We start from the raw sequence: 23215 nt of genomic DNA, 5'->3' as shown, positions 1-23215 counted from the left end.
TGGATTGTGTATTTGATGAGTTTGATGAGGGAAAGAAGAAATCCCATTACCCTCCGCAGCGTAGCTCTGAGCAGCTCACGGCTCTGCTCCGCCGTTCTAAAAATAGCTTGCACCGACAATTAAAGGTAATGAACCTACTGCTATGACTATAGGGATTATGGCAATGGGTCAATTTGCCAAAATGTTGAACTATCCCTTTAACAATAATAGACTGGTAGTTGCTTACACATGTGCGATCATGATCTGTGGTTGGTTTCTGTCGTTGTGAGGAGGAGAACAGGTGAAGTGAAAGATGCTGGTTTCTTACCCCATACTTGCACTGGCGCGAGGTGGCTCCGTACTGGAAGCGACACTGCTCGTCTGCATCGTACACCTGCCCCGGGGCCACTGTTGGGTACAGGAAGTCTCGTTTCAGAGGTTCATTGTCCAGACACGTCCCCCGACCTGAGCTGTCAAAAAAACAAACCTACAATAGGATTGTTTCTTACACAAAGGAGCCTTTCTGCACGATCACAGCCCCAGCAGCAGCAGAAGCAGCAGCAGCAGCAGCAGCAGCAGCCCCCCACTCCGCCCCTCTTCACTTTTAAACCTCAGCTGTGGTGTTGTTTGACTCATTTAATTTGACCAGACCCAAACTACCGCAGCAGGAAGCTTGTCAGAGATTCAAAATGACATGTAATTAATGTTGATATTACACATCAACACCTCCTCATCAAAGGGAGTGTTGAAGCACACGCAGAGACGTTTTTTTTTTTTACCAGAGGCGAAGAGGGCAGAGCTGTCGAGGCCGACCGACCCTGCCTGCCTGTCTGTCTGTCTGCCTGTCTTTAAAACACAAACCCTCTCTGATTATATGGCTCTGCGCTGCTGCTGCTCTGTATGTCACTGCTTATACTGAATCCCACAGAGGAGCCAATAAAATGACAGAGCAAGGAGGAGAAAAATCTGGAGTGAGCTATGGGTCATATGTCCAGGCCTACGATTATGTTTAGTCTGTTTTGTCAGATAGAAATATGTGCGCTCACAAAGGACTCACAGAGGAAAAACACACACACGCACACGCACACACACACACACACACACACACACACACACACAGCAGTTGTGTATTCCAGTAGCTCACAATCTTGTGTCTTTTGTTGGTTGCGTCTGTTTATCCTGGGCGATGCTGCCTGCAGCGTCTCAACAACACGTTCATGTTTTGGTGTTATTCCTTTGACCTTTCGACCTTTGTCATGTAAGAGGCTGAAATCATGCTAAAGACCAAGTGCCAATAATAAACAAACACAGATGTGTACTCCACTCTCTGCTCTCTCTCTCTCTCTCTCTGCTCCTGCCTCCTGAGTCAGAGGATTCACTCAAGGCAAAATATTACTACGAATATTTACTATAACACTGCGCTCTTTTCCAGCTGTGGCAGCTGCAACATGCAGTGGAATTCTTCCCATCCCTCGAAAGGAAAAGTGGGCCTGGTGACAACAATAACGTCGAGCGAGGCTTTTGTGTGATTGAGCAGAGTTAAACAAGGGAGGAGGAGATGGAAAACTGAAACTAAGAGTTAAAAACACTTATAAAACAAACATGTTTTTAGTCTTAAAGGCAGCGCTGACACTTCTCACCTCTGTATCTATACAATGTGAGTCAATGGAAATTAAGTAGTGGTGCTTACAGCTTTAAAAAAGCTACTACTGCTTTAAGAACAGGTCAGATGGTTAGAAAAAGTAGTTTTTTTAATATATTCTAATATATACATGCTTTAGCTATTATTTTTAATGTATTATTACAATGTAATTTGACTGAAATGATCCTTTTAGAGGACAAACGCCCACTCCCAGTCCAACTCAACAAGCCATAAATCTATTACTAAGACTATGTTCATCAAATTGTTTAAAACTACTGTTTTTTTTCTACATCCAGCAGCAGCAGCACAATTAAAGGAATAGTTACTTGGATAGATACGATGCGAAATGAAATGAAGACATTTTCACAGGTAGAAGAATAGAAAGTGTATTTGGATCAACTTGAATATGCAAAGTGTTCACTCCCCCCACCCTCTCTCTCTCTCTTCCTTCTTCCCTCCTCTCTCCGTTTTCTCATTTACAGAGTACAATAATCCCATTTCCTTGGCTCTCGTTCCTCGGAGGATCCTCTCATCACAGTGAGAGCCTCTGAGGCCGCCAAGACTCCCTGTGCAACCGAGGGCAAGCCTCACTATTTATTGGTTTGGAGAGAGACAAAATAGTCAAAGTTTAAACATAGAGGCTATTATTTGACATTGTCGCGGAGGCTTCCTGTCCAGCAGATTCAGCCAAATTCATTATGCTGAGCGGAAATATCCTTTAAAAAAAAAAACAGAGAGCATCGGAGACCCCTGAACTCTGACACCGACGACTCGTGTAGATGTTAACCATCGTGGTTAGATCAAAAACCAGCAGCAGCAGCAGCACGACTAAATCAGACTAAACCTAACAATTATCACAAGGCACAAGTCACACAAGTCTAATATCAAATTCAATAGAGCATGTGGTGCTGTGAGAGTTTAACAGACCCGAGCTGCCCGCCCTTTTATTATAACATTTATAGCAAACTGGCAGACTCTCTCGCAGGACTTGGGAGAATAAACTACGACTGAACTGTGAGTGCATTCATAAACCATTCCTAAAAAACCCAAACAAAGCGCCACATATTGCTCGAGCAAAGACAGTGAGTGAATCTAGGCCAACCACCACCACAGCCAAAGTTGTTTACTTGGCAGGGAGAAGCATGTGTGATATCCAAAACGCTTGATTGAGGGAGAGAAAGGGAGGATAATTGGAGTTTACAGACAGAACCGCTTTTGTAAGAAACATGAAAGCTAAATGCAATAAAACTAAAAATGAGAAGACTTAAACTCAACACACTGGTGCAGAATAGATGAAGCCGTGGTTTATGTTTTAGGGACAGAGTTTTGAACTTTTTTTTTTCAGCTTCAGTCTCTCTCTCTCTCTCTCTCTCTCTCTCTCCGGCCAGAAACAACGGACGACGGGAACCCGGCGGAGCAGCAGCAGCAGAGAAGCGGCTCTTTGTGTCCCAGTTGGACGCCGGCGTTATAATACTGTCATCTCTGTCACAAGTGCTGTTCACTAACCCTCCGCTCACAGCTTTCAGCCGGAAACATCATCTGACAACCACGGCCCCGCTATTATCCGCCTTCTTGGAGGGCCCTGCTAACTAAACATGAATACACAAACTGACACACACACACACACACACACACACACACACACACACAACACATCCAACCAACGCTTCACCGCGAAAGTTGCATATTAGCATTAGCGAAGCAGCGCTCAGGTTTTAGAGATGAGCTCAGCTAAAAGGAAGAAGGAAGGATTTGTTTGTGTGTCAGTGTGTCGTGTTTGACTACAAATTAAGATATCTGTCTGTCGCCCTCTTTGCTTCTTCTTCACAAGTTCAAGCTTAAAGGACAATTCCGGGCAAATTCAACTCGGGGCTGTATTTTCCTAACATTTTAGGTCTAAAAGAAGGAATCTGAAGATTTTCAGTTTAATTGCTCCTGTTTTGCGGTAGTTGTGTGTCTGTCCCCGCATCGCCACGGCAGCAATGAATGGGAGCGGATGGGAGTTCCGCTGCTTAGGCTGTTTACATCCCTCAAAGACGCAATTTTTTTCCACAGACAGCGCCAGATGGCTACTCAAACATGCACCAAGAAGTTTATTTACTTCAAGCAAGCTGACATACAAAATTAGATCTAATTCAAAGTTTCGCGGAGTCTCGCGCAAGACCCAAGTTGACGCGCTTGGTGTGTTCACGTGCAGTCGGAAGCTCCTGTTTGTGTCATAAACACAAGAATATCCACTCTTAACTTGCATGAAGTAAACAAACTTCTCGGTGCATGTTTGAGTAGCCATCTGACGCTGTCTTCGGAAAAACAGCCTAAGCAGCGGAACTTCCATCCGTTCCCATTCATCGCTGCCGTGGCGATGCAGGGACAGACACAACTACCGCAAAACAGGAGAAATTACACTGAAAATCTTCAGATTCCTTCTTTTAGACCTAAAATGTTAGGAAAATACAGCCCTGAGTTGAATTTGCCCAGAATTGTCCTTTAAATATATAGACTCAATTCCCCAGAATGCAATAAGAGACAACTCTCTCACAGAGGTGACGTGTTCTTCTTCATGCTGCTTTTCCACTGTAATCCAATCACACACGCACAGCCAGATACATGCAGGTTATTACTGGAAGATACACAACACTGCAGCGGTGACATTTGACCTCAGTCTGAGAAAGTTGGGATTCAGAGACAAAACGCATGCACATATTATTTCACAATTTCAACTTTTAACAGCCTTTCTCCTCCCGGTGCTTCACATTAAAAGCATTCCAGGGAGGCTTTTATTGTGAAGTTACAAACTGTCTTGTCGCCCGGGCGTTCGCAGTCCTTTTTCTGCACGATGGTGATAAATGGTGACGCTTTTTCGTTTTTCGAGGATCCGTTTCAAATGTTGCAGGGAGTCGGACTGTGGTTGCAATTACTTTTGACTGACATCTTTATTAAAACAATGTGATTTTTGTTTGGCTGCACTGTAAACAGAAACAGAGACACCAGCTGGTGCCTCCGCTCTCGGACTTAAGAGCTCGATGAAGAAGTGTTTGCTGTCGCATTAAACCGAGTCTCTCCAAATCAACCAGGACTGAAATCATCAGGTTTAAAGTTGTCGTTTTTTTTTTTAAAGGCAGCACAGTTAAATCAGGGAGGAACACCTGTTAAAGCAACACAAAGGCTCTTCTGTCAGTGTTAATGTCCTCATCTGAACCTATAAACAACCACATTAACACATTTTTTTATCCACTTAAGGAGGTTGGAAGAAACTATAAACACAATACTGACATATTATCACCTTAAAAGGTTAATACGGTGACCAATCAATCGCATATTTTCATATTTAAACAACATGTAGCATCATTAGCATTCATGTCTCTGGAATCTAAGTCCAATTTTCTCTCTTGCTTTCAAGTCTTGCTTTGTTCTCCACCAAAATTGTTTGTCCGTTTCGCCGCTAAACGCTTCCCCAACTCTGTCTGTCTTGTTTGTCCGGTGCCAAGCAAGTAGTGCTGCACAGTGGGTTTATCAGCTTTTTCCACTTAGGACAGCTGCAGTCTGCTGCGAGTAGAAACAACACAGATGAAGAGCGGCGATGCTGAACCAGAACAAAACCAAAACAATTAGCTGAAAGACACACAAATAATGGAATCGAGCTGCGGAGACTGAGAGAGAGTCTGTCCCCGTTTCACATCATAGCTACACGATCGTTTCATTTCCCCGGCATCGATCGGACACCATGACTCACCCACCCGGAGACACTGTGAGACATGTTTTCCTATATCTGTTGCACAACTTCTGTTGAGCAGAGTCAACGTGGCTCTCTGCGATAGTTTACAGTGATTCCCGCCATCGCTGCGAGCAAAGCAAAGCAAAGCAAAGCAAAGCAAAGCAAAGCAAAGCAAGCGATGCAATTTCAGAGAGAGCTGCTGAGGAATCCTTGACCTCATTCTCTGGTAGTTAAAGACGAATAACATGTTTCTCAGCTGAGGGGGAACAATGAACACAATGAAGCTGTTTCCCAACAGTGGCCCGAGCCCTCCCAGGAAAAAAAAAAACTACAATGCACTTTTCTAATTCACTCTGGATGGAGCAGCTCGGTCTGCATCTGCAGAAACAAACATTGCAAAAACTCAAATATCTTACCAAGAATATTTGTCTTATTTCTAGTCAAAACAAATCTCATTATACTTAAAATAAGACTCATCACATAAAAAGCAGCTTGTTTTTAGACACTTTTTTTTTTTTTTTTTTTTTACTTCTTTCAAGCATATTTTCATTTGAAATAAGTAGAAAAATCTGATAGTGGAGCAAGTTTTTCCTCCTTATTACGAGCACGAAAAACCTGCTTTCACTGGCAGATTTTTCTACTTATTTCAAGTGAAAATTTGTTTGAAACAAGTGAAAATTAACTAAAACAAGTACATTTTTAGGTGATGAGTCTTATTTTGAGTGGAAAGAGATTCATTTTGACTAGAAATTAGACATTTTGACAGTCCTTCAGTGTGTGCGAGCTGGAGGAGAGTTCATCTGGGAGCAGGTTGGTGGACGTTCATGCGTTGGTGCTGCTGTCACCGCCAGATCCTGAACTTCCAGATGTTTCGTCTGGGTTTTTAAAACCATGCCAGGTTGGGCAGGACTCAATCTGCCAAAATGTCACCGTGTCACTTTTTGTTTTTTTTTTGTTTATTTGCGTTCCTCCCAAGTTTGTGTCTCCTTTGACCTATCCCCGACGAAACAGTGGAGCGGCGGTCGGGAGCAGCTGGCCTACACATCACCGCGAAAGGACCACATGAGCTCTAACATCACCCGCCTTGTGGTGCGAGGGATGCAAGGGTGGACGGCACCCAGTTATCATACACGGCCACAAGGAGGTCTGGCAGGAGTCGCAGTGATGAAATGGATGTGAATAAGTGGGGAAGGACTTGCATACAAGGCAGCCTAGCGGGTCACCACAAGGGCCAGCCAGTGGCAGCGGGTTGTAAAGCGAGGCGGCTGCGAAGCGAGCAGGAAAACAGGCATGCACCTTTTTCTGTACTGCACACACACATACACACACACACACACACACACACACACACACATACACACACACACATGCAGGCAAATCCAAACACACTCAGACAGTCCCACAGGGAACAACCATCATCCACTTACTCGAGAAAGCTGGTGATGTAGTCTTTGCTGCAGGCGGACCAGGAGAACGGGTTGGTGTTGGCTGTTATGTGAGCGGCCATCAGCTTGGCCGTCTCGTGGCCTTTGGTACCACAGGAATTCCCGATCCCATCGTGGTTCATCCCAAAACTGAAACACACAAAATAAAAAAGAAGCTGAACATTAATGCAGCTGGGGGGAACGACAGCGACGAGGACGACGACGATGATGATGATGATGATGACCCTCTCTCTCTTCTCGCTACTTTGGAAAAGTTATAACGGCTTCATCAGGTTTGGATTTCACTTGACGACAAGAACAGAATTAATAAGATGATAAAGAGGGCTGGCTCAGTGATTGGTTTTAATCCAGACAAGCTTGAGGTAATAGTGGAGAAGAGAACAAGGACCAAGTTGAAAACAGTCCTTCTCTATGACAACCACCCACTCCACAATACATTTAAGGATCTTAAAAGCTCCTTCAGTGAGCGGTTAGTGATGCCTCAAATAGCGGTTGTCTGTTGTTGTTGTTGTTTTTATCTTCTGGATGTGTATATTTATTTATTTATCCTTGCATATATTAATATCAATTTAAATCACTTGCTTTGAGCAGCCTACTCTGTCGTATGAAGTATCCAATCATGTTGATACGTTTTGTGCAATGGTATGGAAATGTTTGTATTGTTTGTTAAGTGGATGTATGTGTTTTCATTGGGTGGCAAAGCAGTTTCCCCCTTGGGGATCAATAAAGTTTTCTAATCTAATCTAATCTAATTTGGATGGGAATGGGATCATGACGGCATGCAGCGCTGGAAAAGTCCAGGCTGCTGCTGCTGCTGCTGAAGCTGAACTCTGCTGACGTCTCTCTCTACCTCAGTGGCCCCTGGTTGTAAAGTTCAAGCTCTGTGGCTCTGGAAACAGCTGTGTGGAGGAGACCCGAGGGGTCGGGGGTCAAACCCTGTCTGGAGCTCGGCAGGAATGAAAAAAAGTTCTAATCACCACTCTGATGCCGGCCTGTCAATCACCGCCTGCAGGTCTGAGCAGGCCGCGAGGAGGAGGCGGAGTCAGGGAGGACTAGAGGGGGGGTTAGGGTCGGTGGTGTTGGGGGGGGGGGGGGGGGGGGGGGGCTTTTAGATCAATCGCTGCACCAGACACCAGAGAGAGAGAGTGAGAGTAGTGAGACCCAAAACCCAAACAACTCCCACCACCAACCTTTGTGGTCTGTTACGAAAAGCTGCTCGAGAATTTATCTCATGCTGAGCAGCTGAGAGTAAATCATTTTAACAATTCATTAAAAGCAAAAAAAAAAAAAAAAAAACCTTATCTGTCTGAACATCATGTGAGAGAAAATCTCACGTTACAGCAGGATGTCGAAGCTTTAACTTTTCCCTCCAGTCCAGGAGCACAAATCAGGTCTAATGTATATAACAAACCCAACCACATCGCACAGCCTGAACCTGTTTTTCTAAGGCTGGCGTTTATGACATTTTACCCTACTCTGGAAATAAATCAGGGCCCGGTTGAAACCCCGCTGCAGTGTGTGTTTTTTTTAAACATCCTCTAGAAGCAGAGACTATTTTTACAACTGCCCCACAACAGAAGCAGACACGAGACATAATAAAGGAAATCGCCATCTTGCTGAACTCTCTCGAGAGGGATACGTAGACTAATACATCATCATTATTTTGCTTTATATTCAGGAAGAAAGAGCCAGAGGTATGTGGACACTGACATTTGCATGAGGAAATATGTGGAGATACAGTTCAAGACGTCTGCTGAGGAGAGAGAGAGAGAGAGAGAGGGAGAGAAAAAGTGGGGGGAAGGGGGGTGGCTTCATACATGCAGGTCTGGCAAACCCCAAGTAGTAAGTGGTGTTTGTTTAAGAGCAATTATTAAAGGGCACGGTTGTGAAAGTGATAAAAGGTTTTACAGCGATCTGAAAGAAAAAGAATGAATCCCGGTCGCCGGAGGTGTGTGGACTCAAGTCGACAAAATCAAAGGCGTTTAAACTCGACCGTGACTTCAACACCGATGACTTCACTTTTCAGCCTTTTGACTTCCCAAAAGGTTGAAAAAAAATGAGTTGCAAAAAAGTGAGTCTGCAGCTCTGTGAGTGAAATGTCAACCTGAACTACAAAAAAAAAGTTACGCTACGTTTTTCAAGATATTTAACCGTAAAAACCATACATTTTAAGTCAAAAGATTCATCACAAGCTTTAAGACAAATGATTCAATGAAGGATTTATACTAATTTTGTGAGATTTCCATCAAATGCTGCCTGTTTGCTCTATTTGTGGTTAATTTTTCATTCATAAATAAAAGGCAACAATCAAAACTTCCACAAACAATTAAAAGAAGATCCTATCAACGCTGCACTCACTGATAGAGATAAAGACAAGTAGCGTGGGGTGAATATTAAACAGTGGGTGATGTTACACTGTCAGATATAAGAGAGGATGTTCCTGTGTGGACGGACGGAGCCTGAAAAACCCCGAGGCTGCTGCTCGGCTCGGCTCGGCTCTGCGCTGCCAAGATACAGAACGTCACACGAGGCCAAAGAAAACACAAAACTCTGGACGAGAGGCAGGAAAAGAGAAAACATCAAACCTCTCAGATGACAACACGAGGAACAGAAAGATAATTCTGCATTGGGATTGTTATACACTCACTGAGTTTTTATCGTAGCGACATGTTTACAGCTGCAGCTCATTCATTATGGATTAATCCGTCTCTGTTTCCTCAATTAAATCATTGAATCTAAATTATAAAACATCAGAAATGTCCATCACAGTCAGGTGACATCTTCGATTGACTTCGTTTGTTTTATCCAACAGTTCAAAACCCAAATATATACAGTTTGGTCATCTAAAAAAAGAAGGAAACTACATTTTTGATTATTGATCAGCTCTAGGCTCTATACCAATACTGTGAATGCATCAAAACTTCAGAGACACGCAGTCTGTATTCAGAAACTGAGCCGTCAGGACTTCCTGTAACTTTGTGATGTCACACCGCAAGCCCCGCCCACTTCGAGCCCTCCATCAAAGCCCTGCAGGATTTTATCTCTTCGACTGTTTTACCTGCAATCTGCTCTGTTTTAATTCAGTCAGCCAATCAGAGGAGACGCTCATAGCCTCCTCTCCTCTGATTGGTTCACCTAGAAACCTAAGAGAGGAGGTGTGAAACTACACTGAGACAACAAATAACATCTTTTTATGGATCAGCACCTGAGATTTAACTCAAGAAAATTCTAAAATAATTTTCTGTCGATGCATTAATTGATTGATCGACCATTTGTTGCAGCTGTAAACACATTTAAACTCCAAATTAATTCATTAAGTGAAAATAATTGTCCCCCTGTGGGCAGAGGCAGACTGTCTGTACACAGCTTATATGACAGATCATAAATCGCAAAGAGAAAATGCAGAAATATGAGAAAATTAGCGAATGTGACAAGATGTCTTAAATCTCCTCCACCTGATCTGCTCGTACGAGCGGCTCTCGCACGAAGCCTCGTTGGCTCCGGCCCACCTCTGCTATTTGCATCAGACAGTAATGTCAAATTTTATATTTTATATTAGGATCTTAAAAAGTCTTAAAACTCACTTGTGGCCGATCTCGTGAGCAATGGTGAAAGCAGAACTGAGGCCGATGTCTTCATTGATGCTGCAGCTCCTCTCCGGCTCACACATTCCAGCCACGGAGGCCAAGCCTAGACACAGAAACACACACATAGAGACACACACACACACACACAGGAGACAAACATACAAACACAGGGTCAAGATGTAGCATTCTCAGGAGTCATGGTCATAAAATCGAGACTGCACACATACGATGGGCCTGTTTACAGCGGCGCTGAAAGACAATCCGCTGCTATACGTAGATTCGCTTTGGGGGGCTGGGGAGTTGAGTTTAGCATCACCGGCTAGACAGCTTTCCTTTTTTTTCTCTTCTTTTTAACATTTTTCTTTTCTTTTTTTTTATTTCTTGCAAACTACAGCGAGCGAGTGCTGGAAAATGTCTAGACAAGGGTTAGATTTATACATTTCAATTCATGTAACAAGGGATCGGCTAAGACGCGAGCCAAGGACGGGGAATATAAGAACCCTCCTCACCAACGCTAGTGTAGTGTGCCCCACCAGAAACCTGTCAGGGAATATAGATGTTTTCCTCATTTTGGAGTGAGAGAGAGAGGGAGAGCAGAGGGTGTTTAAAGTTAAAACCTCTCTCTCTCTTTCTCTCTCCACAATCCAGGTGTCGCAAGTCCTTTTTTTTCTTTTTTTTCCTACAGCCTGACAGGTCAGATAGGGAGACAGGAGGCAATTCTTCACAGATTACATCTACAGGTGACTGCAGAGTGGATCATATGACAGCACAAAGCAGGTGTGTGTGTGTGTGTGTGTGTGTGCAAGAGCATTTGAATTGGCCTTAACAATGTGGTGATAATGTTAAAAGCACAGGGAATAAAAATGATTTACAAAACCTAAAGGGTCAGTACACCCAATTTACCAATATTCAAAAAGCAGATTTTCCCGTTAATCATTTGCTGCATTGAATCATACAGACAGACAGTCCAGGCTTCTCTTTGACGTCCGCATCCTCTCAGATAAAATATAAGTGGATGAAATTTTGGGGATTGGGGGGCTCACGATCGTTAAAAAAAAAAGGAAATCCAGAAAACATTTACCAGTAACATTTATAATCGTAACTCCAAAATAACCCCTAAATTGTTATAGTCGAGCATTAAGTACAAATTTAAACCACATTTTGTAGAAAAACAGCTCATTAAGGCACATTTTCCTCCACCGCTGTTACATGAATATCGGGGACTGGGTGCATCGTGTCAAAAACACTTCTCCACTTCTGCACGAGTATTGAAAATGTGCATTAAAAAGAGGTGGACGAAGCAGTCAACACTTTTTAAACTGGACAAATACAACCAAAACAGGTTTGAAAGACAAGAAGAAGGTGAAATATTAGATCAGATTAAAAGATGAGACATCATTAGAGGTAGTTATGTTGGATAAAATAATAAGAACAACTTTCAGTGACACCAAACTTTCTAAATATCTAAATATCGAACTCTTTTTTTTGCAAAGTGTGACACGGATCAAACTTTTCAGTGGTCAGCGCTGCCTCGAGACTTTTTCTCTGTATAGTTTTGCGTGAACTCCTCGTCGGCTCGCTGCTTAAAGTGGCATGGCTTTTGTATCCTCTTTACTAAGGAGCTAAACAAGAATAGACTCGCAAATCAGGAGGCCACTGAAACCATTACATTACAGGGGAAAGAGAAGAGAGGGAGCCTGAAGGTGAAGAAAGGAGGAGGAGGAGGAGGATAGGGAGGAGGAGGAGGGAAAGAAAGGAGGGTGGCTACTCTACGATTAGTTTAAGAATGTGTGTGTTAGAGGGAGAGGGAGAGTGTGTGTGTGCGTGAGCGACACACACACACAAATCTCATTGCAAGTGTTTTCTCTTAACACCCGGGTGGACTGTGTATTATCTCCAGCCCCGTGATTACTCAGCGACCCTAAAGGGCAGTGATCTGACCCGGGGAGAATGATCCCCGGGAGGCTGAGAGGAGGAGGAGAGAAGAGAAGGAGGAGGAGGAGGAGGAGGTGGAGGAGGTGGAGGAGGGGTCAGGGGAGTTAGACAACGAGGAAGCCCAAGCAGATGCCAGGGCAATTAAAGCGACCGGGGAATGTGACGAATGCGGTCAATCTGTCAAACCACCCCTGAAGTCACAATATTACCTCCAAGATATACTGTGGTGCCTGCAGGGCCTGCACGCAGATAAGATGAGCAGAGGAGAAGAGAAGAGGAGGAAGAAGAAGAGGGAGTGTGGGGAGGGGAAGGGGAAGAGGAGGTGAGGGGGGGGGGTCTCTGCCACTGCTTGCTGTCCCTTTCTCCACCCCCAGCACCAGCATATCACCCACTCTATCTCTCTCCCTCCTGCATACTCACACAACACTCCCTATAATTGTCCTTTTCCCCTTCCATTTTCCTTTCAACTCCTCCTCTCCTTCTTCTTTTCCATCTCCTCCTTCTGTCACTACTCTCCTCTTTATCCTTCAACCACCTTCCTCCACCCCTCCTCCCTCCTCCCTCCTCCTCCTCCTCCTTGACTTTCCAACACATACCTCTTCCTTTCTCCCTCTCAGCCCCCGGTGGAAGTGTAAACACCTTAGACAAACTGAGGGTTACAGAGACGGACGGAGGAGTTTTTTTATAAATGCAAGGCCGTGTGAGGAGGTGACCACAGCTCTCCCCCCCTTCTTCCTCCTCCTTCCTCCTCCTCCTCCTCCTCTTCCCTGTCCAGAGGCTCATCCAACAAGAAGAGGAGGAGGAGGAGAGAGCCACCGAGGAGCTGTAATAACACAAGTGAAAACATCCTTCTCATTATGTCTCGCAAGGAGCCGTCTGGTGCTCTCTCCTCTCCCTCTGAGGGGCGACGGCGAAGCGAGGAGGCTGCTAAATAAGGTTTGTCTGAGGACACGCAGAAGGAGGTGAAAACAAAAACCTCTCCACAGGAAAGGAGGAGGAAGAAGAGGAGGAGAATGAAGAGGAGCTAACGTTACCTATCTGGCAAGAAAACACATGTATGTACTCACCTAAAGTACCACAGGGTTTGTTCTTGTAGGTGCAGATGTCATACCTGAGGACAGAAAAGGGGGGAAAGAAAGAACACAAATAATTAAATTAACTCAACTTTTTTTTTTTTTTTTGTTAAACATGTAGACTACAGTTTTTTTTCTTCCATTGGCGCTTTGCCGCTCCATTCCTTCCATGTTTAATCACACAGTCTGCAGAGATATAATCTCAACCTTTAGCATAACAATGGCTCATAATGAAGTCGCGCGAACACCTGGTTCGTTCACGAGCTGTTAGCGCCGCGGCAACGTCATCCAGGCTAAAACACACGCACACACACACACACATAATAGCAGAATTAGGATACAGAGAGGAAGGCTTAGGTCATTTGCTGCGTGTCCCTACTGTTAACCCCCCGTCACTCGGGTACATACAGGTAATCCAATAGAGCAAAGAGCGAGTGAGGAGGGGGAGGAGGGGAGGAGGGGTAGAGAGGGGGCTGCACACTGCTGAGCCACAGTGCTTTAAGAACACATCATACATTTCAAATAAATGATCCAATCGTTCCTAAAGCTTTTAATCTATTAAAACCAAGGGCACAGCAAATTTAATTTCATTCCTCTCCCTCCTTCCCTCCCTCCTTTCCTTCCTCTCTCTCTCTCTCTCTCTCTCTCTCTCTCCCCATAAACTCCTCTTCCTTTTCTTTTTTTCGGCGGTGGAGCCGATCCAAACCAGTGAGGTACGATCATGACCTCCTTTAGGGACGTCTATTTGTTTTGATGTTTTTGCACAATTTCCATCAGGGTCTTTTTTTAGATCGTGACAGGCCGCACTCCAAACAAGGCAAATTGCAAACAAGCAAACAGAGTCACAGAGGTCGCTTTTTTTTTCTTTTTTTTTTCTCAATGATGATGTGGATGATGAGGAGGACGGAGGAGGACGGAGATGATGAAGACAGTGTGTGTGTGTGTGTGTGTGTGTGTCCTAAACCGTGACAGCTGTGGTCAGTCTCTATATTTATTAATAATTATATTTATTTGAGTGTCTGGATGAATTACAGGGTTTGGGATTAGTTTGATGTGTCGGACGCAAGGAGGCAAACAGAGGTTCACGGCGCTTCCAGCAAAACAGACAACACAATAAATAAGTCTTCGTAGTAGTAAATACACAATCAACTAGACCTCTAAATACTGACACGAGTCAAGTTTTGCCAAATGGGTATTGATATAAGTTGATCAATCTCCATTACTCCTGTGTTATTGATGGAGTAATGTACAGTAGCTGTTGGATGTAGGAAATAACAATAAGCAAGTTCCTTCACTTTAATGTATATAGTCGTCTCCTCCTATAGTCTGTTAGTATGTTGATGCAGAAACTGCAACTATCCAGGTTGTAAGCATGTGGGTTGAAGAGTTTAATGTGTGTAAATGTGCTAAACCTTTCATATTTAGTGGATTTTATACAAGGACATGTTTCCAGGAAAGTGAATATGGATGCTTATGAAGGGCCAGGAGGACTGTCCTGACTCTTGCTGCTCACCAGGAAGCATAAATGGTTGCATAAACTGAAAAGGACTATGAAAAATACCAATTTTCTATTTTTGTACTGTTGATTCTGATAGAAATTGACTTTTCCAAACAAAAAACATTGGCTTTAACAGTGACTCCTGTCTTGTCATGTCTAAGAGATAGTAATCAAATCCCACTGACTGAAAAATTGCAAGAAACGATCTGTTACATAATACTGAGGCCAAATCACAACAGATTATTTTAAAGTTTGGTTCTGAGGCGGAAACTTATACTGACACTTTCATCATAAAAAATCTGGTAAATATTAACTCAATGGACCGATTCATTCATGATTTGTAGTGTAAAATGTCAGAAAATGTATCCAAATCCAAAGGCTATTCAGCTTACAGTGCTATAAAACACTAACAAGCCCAAAACTCTGACAAGTGAGAAGCTGAAAACAGAAACTATTTGGTGTTTTAGCAAGAAAAAAAAAAAAAAAAACGATTCACACAATATTGAAATGAAATCCATCGATTAATCAGCCCTTGAGCTATTTTTGGTCACTAATTCAAAGACACGTCGCTCCACAGGAACAAATGAAATGTGTCCTTTGAGTTAACGCTTGTGGTTCAATCATCAGCCATCTTTAAATCACACTGGACCTTTTCGGGCACATTCCACCATCACCAGGAATGTCTGACTGCTCGGCCAGACGCGGTGGTTAATAAAGAGTTTCCTGGTGTGTGCCATCAGCTATTTATACGTTCTCCAATGTTAGCATCTCTGAGCTCAGCTGGAGCCGAAAAGCTGGTGCGTCGATCCGTCCTTCCTTTCCCACCACAGCTTATTATCTCATTATCTCTCGCCTACGCTTCGCCTCGGTTTTTAACTATTCACCAATACTATATTTACCCAAAACCATATGGAAGTCAAGTCGAAGCGCTGAGGTTAATCATGGGGCTTGGCCACCGATCAGCAAAGCGTCGACAAGCGCCATCTACAGGCGGTAATGAACTCACGCCTCTGCCACCTGCAGGCAACGAAAAGAAACTGCAAGCGTTTAACGAATTGAAAGTTTCGACTTGTGTCTTATCAAAGGCTTTAAAAACCACAAATGTGAACCTCATGTTGGCGCTAGAAGAAAAAGTCGAGGGATCGTTAAAGTTATTAGGACTCGTTGTCTTTGACCGCAGATCTTCACGGTAATCTTTCAAATGGTTGTTGAGCTATTTCAGTCTGAAGCGAAATGGTTTACAGCACTAGTGTGGCTAGAAATGACAAAAAAAGAGGGGGGTAGGTATATGATCTTCAATTACTAGTTTAAAACAGTCCTGGCAACAGTGAAGACAATTTCAGGTAATGACAGACGCACCATTGAAATAAACTGCAGTGTGACAGGTAGAGCTGGTTTTATTTTCAGAGCTCTGGTCTTAATTCCCATCAGATTTAACAGTTGCAGGTTAAGTGCGCGCGCAAGAATTGGACATTTTGGCGGTTTCAGTGCTGTAGCTGCTAGACCACCCCTATTAGAAAACACACACACACACATAGACACACACAAACACTATACGACTAGACTCTGAAGCTGAACCGTGACTGCTCAGCTCCCGTGAGCCAACGGAACAGAAAATAACCTGCAAACTATTTGCTCAAAATGAGAAAATTAGCGCTACTTACAAGGAAAGTAGCGACTGCAAAGAACAACTCTTGCTCTTTGAAGTGCAAAAAAAAAAAAAAAATCTGTGCCGGGTCATTAACGCCGGCGTGTGAGGGGGGGGGGGGGAATACTGTATACACCCAAAAACACACACATACATACACACATACACACTTACCGGGTGATTAGGACAGCGTTGTCGTGATGAGCCATCCCATTTTCGGGAATACTGTTGCCGTCACCGTGATGAGACAAGATGGACTTCTGCCACTTACAGAAACTGTCCAGAGACTTGTCGGCATGATGGTTGATCTCCAGGTTTGGCTGCAAAACACACAACAACAACAACAGCAACACATGCAAAAGGGTTTATGTTGTATTGATACTTTGTTTTAAATTATATGGCTTTAAAATACACGATCAATATCACATTTCCCATCTGTCTCCACTCTCTGCTGTCCCACAAAAGGCAAAAAAAAAAAAGTGACACTACTAACCACTGAGCCACTCTGACCAATGGAGTAATACAACTGTCTGGATGAATTATACAGAGAAGGACTGAGGTTGGAGAGCGAGACGTTTCTGGAACAGCTTTTTTTTGTATTTGATTGAAGCCTGGATTCGGCTCTAGTAAAGGTAAAGCTGTTTATAGCCGCAGCAGTTAGAAGAGGAGATACTGTATTTGAAAGGAGTCGGTGAAATTTTTTACAGGAGAAGCCGGGGGGAGAAAAAGAGGAGCAGCAGCAGGAAAAGCAGGACAGTTGTAGTGGAAGTCTGCAAAATGCATCTACTTCTATGAATGTAATAGGTTCAATTATAGCAGACCATTACGTTTCCAGCTGATGATGCAGCGCTGAACTCGGCTTACCCGCTGATTGATTACAGCACAATACTGAACGGCTCAAAAAAGCCCATGGGTGATTCACTTTGACCATAAAATGCATTTTCTAATCAGTTAATCTGAGTCCGGGGCAGATAGAGTAGGACTTCCTTTCCTTTTCAGATCAAAGTGTGGCTCCACTTAACATGAAAACGTGGTTTTTTTTTTGGGACCTGATGCTACATAAAGAGCCGCTATGACCCCTTTAGAAAAAGCAGATGCTGGGGAAGATACTCTGTTTCTCCCATCACACATACGTACACATGTACAGTGCATGTAAAAACCCTCAATCGAGGCTCCCTGAGGGACGATGCCTGAGCACATCTTTCATCTGAAGGGTGGCCATATGGTGAATAGTCTCTCTTCTCTCCCCGTCGGCCACGGCAATCACATAAAATACTGCAGCCCACTCACGCCAAGCGTATCAGTTATACACTCGCTACAGGTGAGGCTGCAGACAGTATATATATTAAAAAGTAGTGGTTGTAGTGGCTTAAAGTTAGTGAAAAAACTGGTTTATTTCTCACCTGGTCCTCAGTCAGAACAATCAGCCGGGTCACAATAATGTTCACAACATTTCCTAGACTGGCATCACGGTAAAGTTTGGCAACCTGACCTCCAGAAAAGAAGAAAAGACACAAAGTCAGACAAATTGTGTCCACGTCTAAGGGTTACTAGGGCTGGAACAATAGAAAATCTGCAACTACATCTGATGAGTGAATAGTAAGAAAAAGATGACCGATATTTCCATTTCTTTGTTGTAGATGACTCTATGTTGAATATTTTTGGGTTTAAGACATTACATTTGGTTGTTGGAAATTGTAATAGGCATTTTACACAGAAGAATTAATAAAGTGAGAATAAAATCTGCAGATGAGAGGATAAGATCTGAGCCCACTGTGCAATGTACAGTTTTGCTGGGTATTCTCCTATTGTGAAATATCCCTGTGCAAATCTGCATAATTACTCTGTTATCTGTTGTTTGCCTTTTTAACTTCCTTTTTAAACTGCACTGAACCTGAGTTTTACCTCAATTTCTTTGCACTTGCAGTTCTACACGTCACAAAACACGTCCACTGACTGAATTAATTAGAAACAGCAGATGTTCAGAGTGGGGGGGGGGGGTGAAAACAAAACAAAAAAATCAGGATCAAACTTACAATATTCATTACGGACAAGATGTAGTGCTCGATGTCTTTGCGTCCGTGGTAACCGACCATCATTTTGTCGGCGACCACGAGCGTCTCCACGAAGCGCTCGGTGCTGACGGAGCGCCTCTGCCTGTGGGTGCCGTTGTTGTTCAGCCGCTCGCTGTCGTTCAGGAGGGGGGCAGCGGGGGACGAGTGGACAGCGGGGGGAGGAGGAGGCGTGCTGGACTGGCAAGGTGCACTGCTTTTAATGAGGTCTGTGAGGGAACGGGCAGAAAAACGACACGGTGAAATAATAACAATCGACGTCAAATTTACGATGCACGATGATCTGCAGGGGAGGGAGAGAGAGAAGTGGTGGCGGTGGTGGTGGTGGTGGTTTCGGGGGAAGCTGGTTTGTGAATGGTAGATGCACATTGGGAATCTGCCCCTTTGAACCTTGTGGCTAAAGCCGGTGCTTTATGACCCAGATGCTCTGGGAAAAAAGCTATAAGATGATACATGTTAGGGCATGCTAGCTTCCTGGCGATGACAGCCTTTGCTGTTTCTTATAAGACCTTGGCCCAAATACCTAAATATCCACCTGGTTCTTTTTCCAATCCGTCATATCTCAGCAGCCAGAGTGTGTTATGTGTATGTGTGTGTGTGTTTTTTTGAAGGGGTGGGGGGCACTGAGCTGTCTAAATTTTTAAATCTGAACATGATTGCTGGTTCTATAAATAGGATTTGTGCTTCAATAAAAGCGAGAGCCAAGTTCTCTTTATGCACTGAAGGGCCCTTTTTATGAAAGCTGGAGCGAGAAGAACTTTTTCTCTTACAGGTTGAAAGGTGTCCAGGCCAGGAGGAGCAAACTATAGCACACACAAGAGGCCCGGTCATGTCTACCAGAACCTGGGCCTAGAACCAAACCAGCACTTCCTCTAACCTGCTATGTATAGTTATTCCTTTACGTCAGTTCCACCCACACAGAGTCCAACCCAGATGGAGGTTCACCAACCTGAAATGCCACAGCTGAACTCCTGGCTATGCTCTTGCGGTGAGGGAATGGCAGACATTTTATAAATAACATGTTGCTGTGCTTCTTCCAGGTTCCATTCACTGGAGGTGGTGGAGGATATGTTCTTTAATGGCTCTATTAAATACTGTTCTTCCTCTGTTGTTATAACTCCATGCTTGGGGAGAAAAAAAAAATCAATAGAGAGAAAACAGGTTACAAACACAAGCAAACTTTACAGTGCATGTTCTGTTTCACACATGAAGGTCAATCTGACACGATTACACATAATATGTCATATATATGTATTGATAAACTATCCAATATTGTTCTTCATTTCACATTTATTTCCTATAAGCCCTTGCTGTTCATGGGCTAAGCATGAAAACTCCATGAGTGCGTCGAGGGGTCACCGTTAGTTCAGACATGTCTGCAGCACAGTAAAGTAAATTAAAGGTGCGAGTTATGATGATGCAACGACACACGGTGCTGTGCTTGTAGTTTTTCATGGGGATCGGTGCTTAATGATTGTAAACAGCTGTGATAGTGAAGCAAACATTACAGAATATGGGAAGTAAAGTAAAGTAAAGTAAAGGTGAGACTTTGAGATCTGAACGAAGGGTTCTCACCGAATATTTGCCAGAATCCCAGTTAATAAATCTGGAGGTGCATTAGTCACTACTAGTCTGCAGAGTCGAACCCCAGATAATGATTATCCTCTGCCTCTCCGTCCAAAACAGACAGACAGAGAGAGAGAGAGAGAGAGAGAGAGGACTCTCTTCCTTTTTTTTAAAACGAGTGTGTGGAAAACACTGGTTAGACTCTGTGGAAGCCACAATGACAGCAATTAACCGCACATCACACTAGCGAACAGAAACATCCTCAATTTATGGTTTTAATGGCGTGTGATGTCAGGACCTCAAACTGCACAGACAGCTGATTACATTAAAGTACAGACACATTTTTGTCCATTTTTGGTCCTGTTTGAAAAAACAAAAAAAAAAAAAGAAAGGGGGAGGGAGGTGGTGGGTGGGAAAGGGGGGGGGGGGGGGGGGGGGCAAACACTAATTCAATTTATGATACTCGGCGCAGGTCTTGCCAACGCATTTGGCTACGTGTTTTCTCCACATGACTCCATTTGCCAATAAGAAGCAGAGCCCTTTTTTTTTTTTTTCTTTCTTCTCGTCGTTTTCTTTAGAGGTTTGTCTGAAGCAAGGAGGAGGGATAACAGCTATTAACATTTCTTCCAATTCCTTGATTAGCAAAAGAGAAGCTGGACAAGTCGCGGATAAAGTCTGGTGGATAAAAAGCCTGAGGACTAAAAGCTTAGACAGGACAATTAGACGCCTTGTTACCGCCGTTCAGTTCAGGAGTGGGGGGGGGGGGTAAATATCTACCAGTTAGACATGTTATTTCACAGATCACAAGCAGGATCGGCCAAAGAAATGTGATCTGAGCCGCTTTTTAAAAAAAAAAAGTGCATTAAAGTGTGATATTTAATGCACAGTCGAAGAGGGAGAAGAAAAAAAAAACACTATAACAGATCGCTGCGATGATGTGATACATGAGCATCACCTCACTACAAGCCGCCTGCAGAGTCGAGTCGTGCAGCGGCGTGCCAAGTGGAAGACGGCCAAGATTGTGTTAAGCAAACTACAATTGGTCTAATCCTGAAAGACTGGCTGACATGAGAGCAGCACAAGTTAGGTATACTCTGAGGTTAGTGTCTGGGGTTTGTTTGAGGTGAGAAGTCTTAGTCAAGAGAGAGTCTGAACTGGTCTTTTTTTTTTTTTTTTTTTTAATTCATACTCACCAGGCCTTTGCAGTTGCTGAGCGCCACTCTGGTCGTGCTGTGCTGATTTCGCAGGAATCCCACATAGTGACAGTTATCCACCATGTTGTGACGCCACTCCAGCCCTTCTTTGCCCCAATACTCCACTGTGAAATGTTTCGACACCAGGTGGGGGTTGAGTGTCAGGTTTAAGTGAAAGTGCTTCCCGTAGGCGGACAGTCTGTAGAACAGGTGGGACTCCGGAGGGTCCGGGTCCAAGGCGGGCTCCATCGCCCCCCGTCTCCGTCGGCCCGGCCGGTGGTGCTTCACAGTGTAGCTCAGGAACTCTCCGTTCTCGTCCACCCGCACCGGGACAGTCAACTGGTAGTGCTGCAGGTAGGACAGGAACTCCTCTTTTACAGGAGACAAGAAGAACGAGAAGAGGAAGAAGAAGATAAAGGAATAGAATATAAACACAACTGTTACAACCTGTCTACATCGTCATCATCGTTGTTGTTGTCGTCGTCATACCTTGGGAGTTGTGCGAAAGTCTGTTGACACTCTGAAACTCAGAAGCAGCCATCACCACCAGGCTCAGTGTCCAAGTCAGCGTCTTCCACAAAATTTCCATAATTCAGGGAAAGATGTGACATGGGGTGGGGAGGGCGGTCAGAGGTGTGTGCTACAAACGGGTTAAAAGCACGCGGTCGGTCCGATGCCACACCATAACAGGTCCATGGTTTGTCTCTCCTTCTCTGAAATGTTCTCGTCGTCCTCGTCGTCCTCGTCCTCGTCGTGCTCGAAGGCTCATCCGGTGTCTCAGATTTCTCCTGAAGGCGAGAACTTCCACATCCCACTGGCCTCTGAATTCATGTCAGCAGCTCGTAGAAAACACCGTAATCCATCAGACACACACAGCACAGCACAGCTCAGCTCAGTCAGTCAGCCACTCACTCTCAGGTGTAACTCCAAACAGGAAGCTCTATATTGGGAACTTGTCTTGACCGATCCATCTGCATTCCTGTGAAGGACATCAATCAGAGGTTAAAGACGACCCTTTATCTCCAGGAATTATCACTTGACTCAAGATCGTTGTCTGTTGCAGAGAAAAACCCACACCAGTCAATCAAATTAACATTAATGTGTGATTAATCGGTCATTTTCACAGTTTCCAGCAACATATATGTCAGGATTTGCTGCCACCAGTCTTTAAAAATAAAAAACAAGCAAAGTGAGGAGGTCATCTCAAGGTCTGGCAGGCTTTTTCCACTATTTTCTGCACCTTGACACCACATCTACATTCAAAAACCAATAGACACTCCATTCACAATGACACAAAGCAACAACAAGCAACAAATCTAGACGTTTTTATGTATAAACTTTTGGATTGTTTTTGCTTTGGACAATGAAAAAACAGTCAATCGTCCACAAAACATACTCATTATTAACCTACCTGCAGCTCTAGCTCTGCGGTAAATGAATGAAAACCTCTCTCAGAGTTCAGATATTATTATCTCTGAGTGGGGACTCAGCTAACTCAACACATCATTTAATTAAAACACGTTATTATGACACCTGAACAGAATGAGTCACCCGCTCTGCCAAGTGCCACTTCCTTTACTAATTAAATCTGGCTCTGCAGGAGATGACAGTTTAATGACTAATGGCGCAGTGTGATGATGATGATGATGATAATAATGATCATAAATATAAAACACAACAAGGCTTTGAGGTGCAAACTGAACCACATTAGAAGATAATGCATGAATGTGAGTGAGCATTTTGTGCAGGTTGTGTTGTTTTTTTTTACTCACTGCAGCATGTGCAAACTACACCGCTATAAACAAACGTCAGCAGCTCCAAAGTGATAGAGAGAGGATGATGATGATGCCCAATGAAAAGTG

General features: G+C 43.8%; 1 protein-coding gene across 4 annotated transcripts in view; it reads right to left on the bottom strand.

The window, feature by feature from the left end:
* adamts6 (ADAM metallopeptidase with thrombospondin type 1 motif, 6) overlaps positions 1–21942 on the bottom strand; it is a gene marked incomplete at both ends in the record, with an annotated part of 57421 nt that extends 35479 nt beyond the window's left edge. Inside the window, 10 exons of one of the 4 annotated variants that reach the window (XM_083983099.1) lie at positions 308–449; positions 6764–6910; positions 10366–10471; positions 13371–13414; positions 16697–16842; positions 17926–18009; positions 18559–18790; positions 19540–19718; positions 21354–21724; positions 21843–21942. In XM_083983099.1, the coding sequence (XP_083839225.1) occupies positions 308–449; positions 6764–6910; positions 10366–10471; positions 13371–13414; positions 16697–16842; positions 17926–18009; positions 18559–18790; positions 19540–19718; positions 21354–21724; positions 21843–21942 (1551 nt within the window). Of the gene's footprint in view, positions 1–307; positions 450–6763; positions 6911–10365; positions 10472–13370; positions 13415–16696; positions 16843–17925; positions 18010–18558; positions 18804–19539; positions 19719–21353; positions 21725–21842 lie in introns of all 4 variants that reach the window. The other 3 variants (XM_083983100.1, XM_083983101.1, XM_083983098.1) reach the window with 3 other exon arrangements.
* Between the last annotated feature and the right edge of the window lie 1273 nt (positions 21943–23215).

Source organism: Trachurus trachurus (assembly GCF_905171665.1).
Source record: "Trachurus trachurus genome assembly, chromosome: 12".
In the NCBI taxonomy this organism is placed as follows: Eukaryota; Metazoa; Chordata; class Actinopteri; order Carangiformes; family Carangidae; genus Trachurus; species Trachurus trachurus.
The sequence above is the reverse complement of the archived record's forward strand: the minus strand, read 5'-3'. Positions and strand labels throughout refer to the sequence as shown.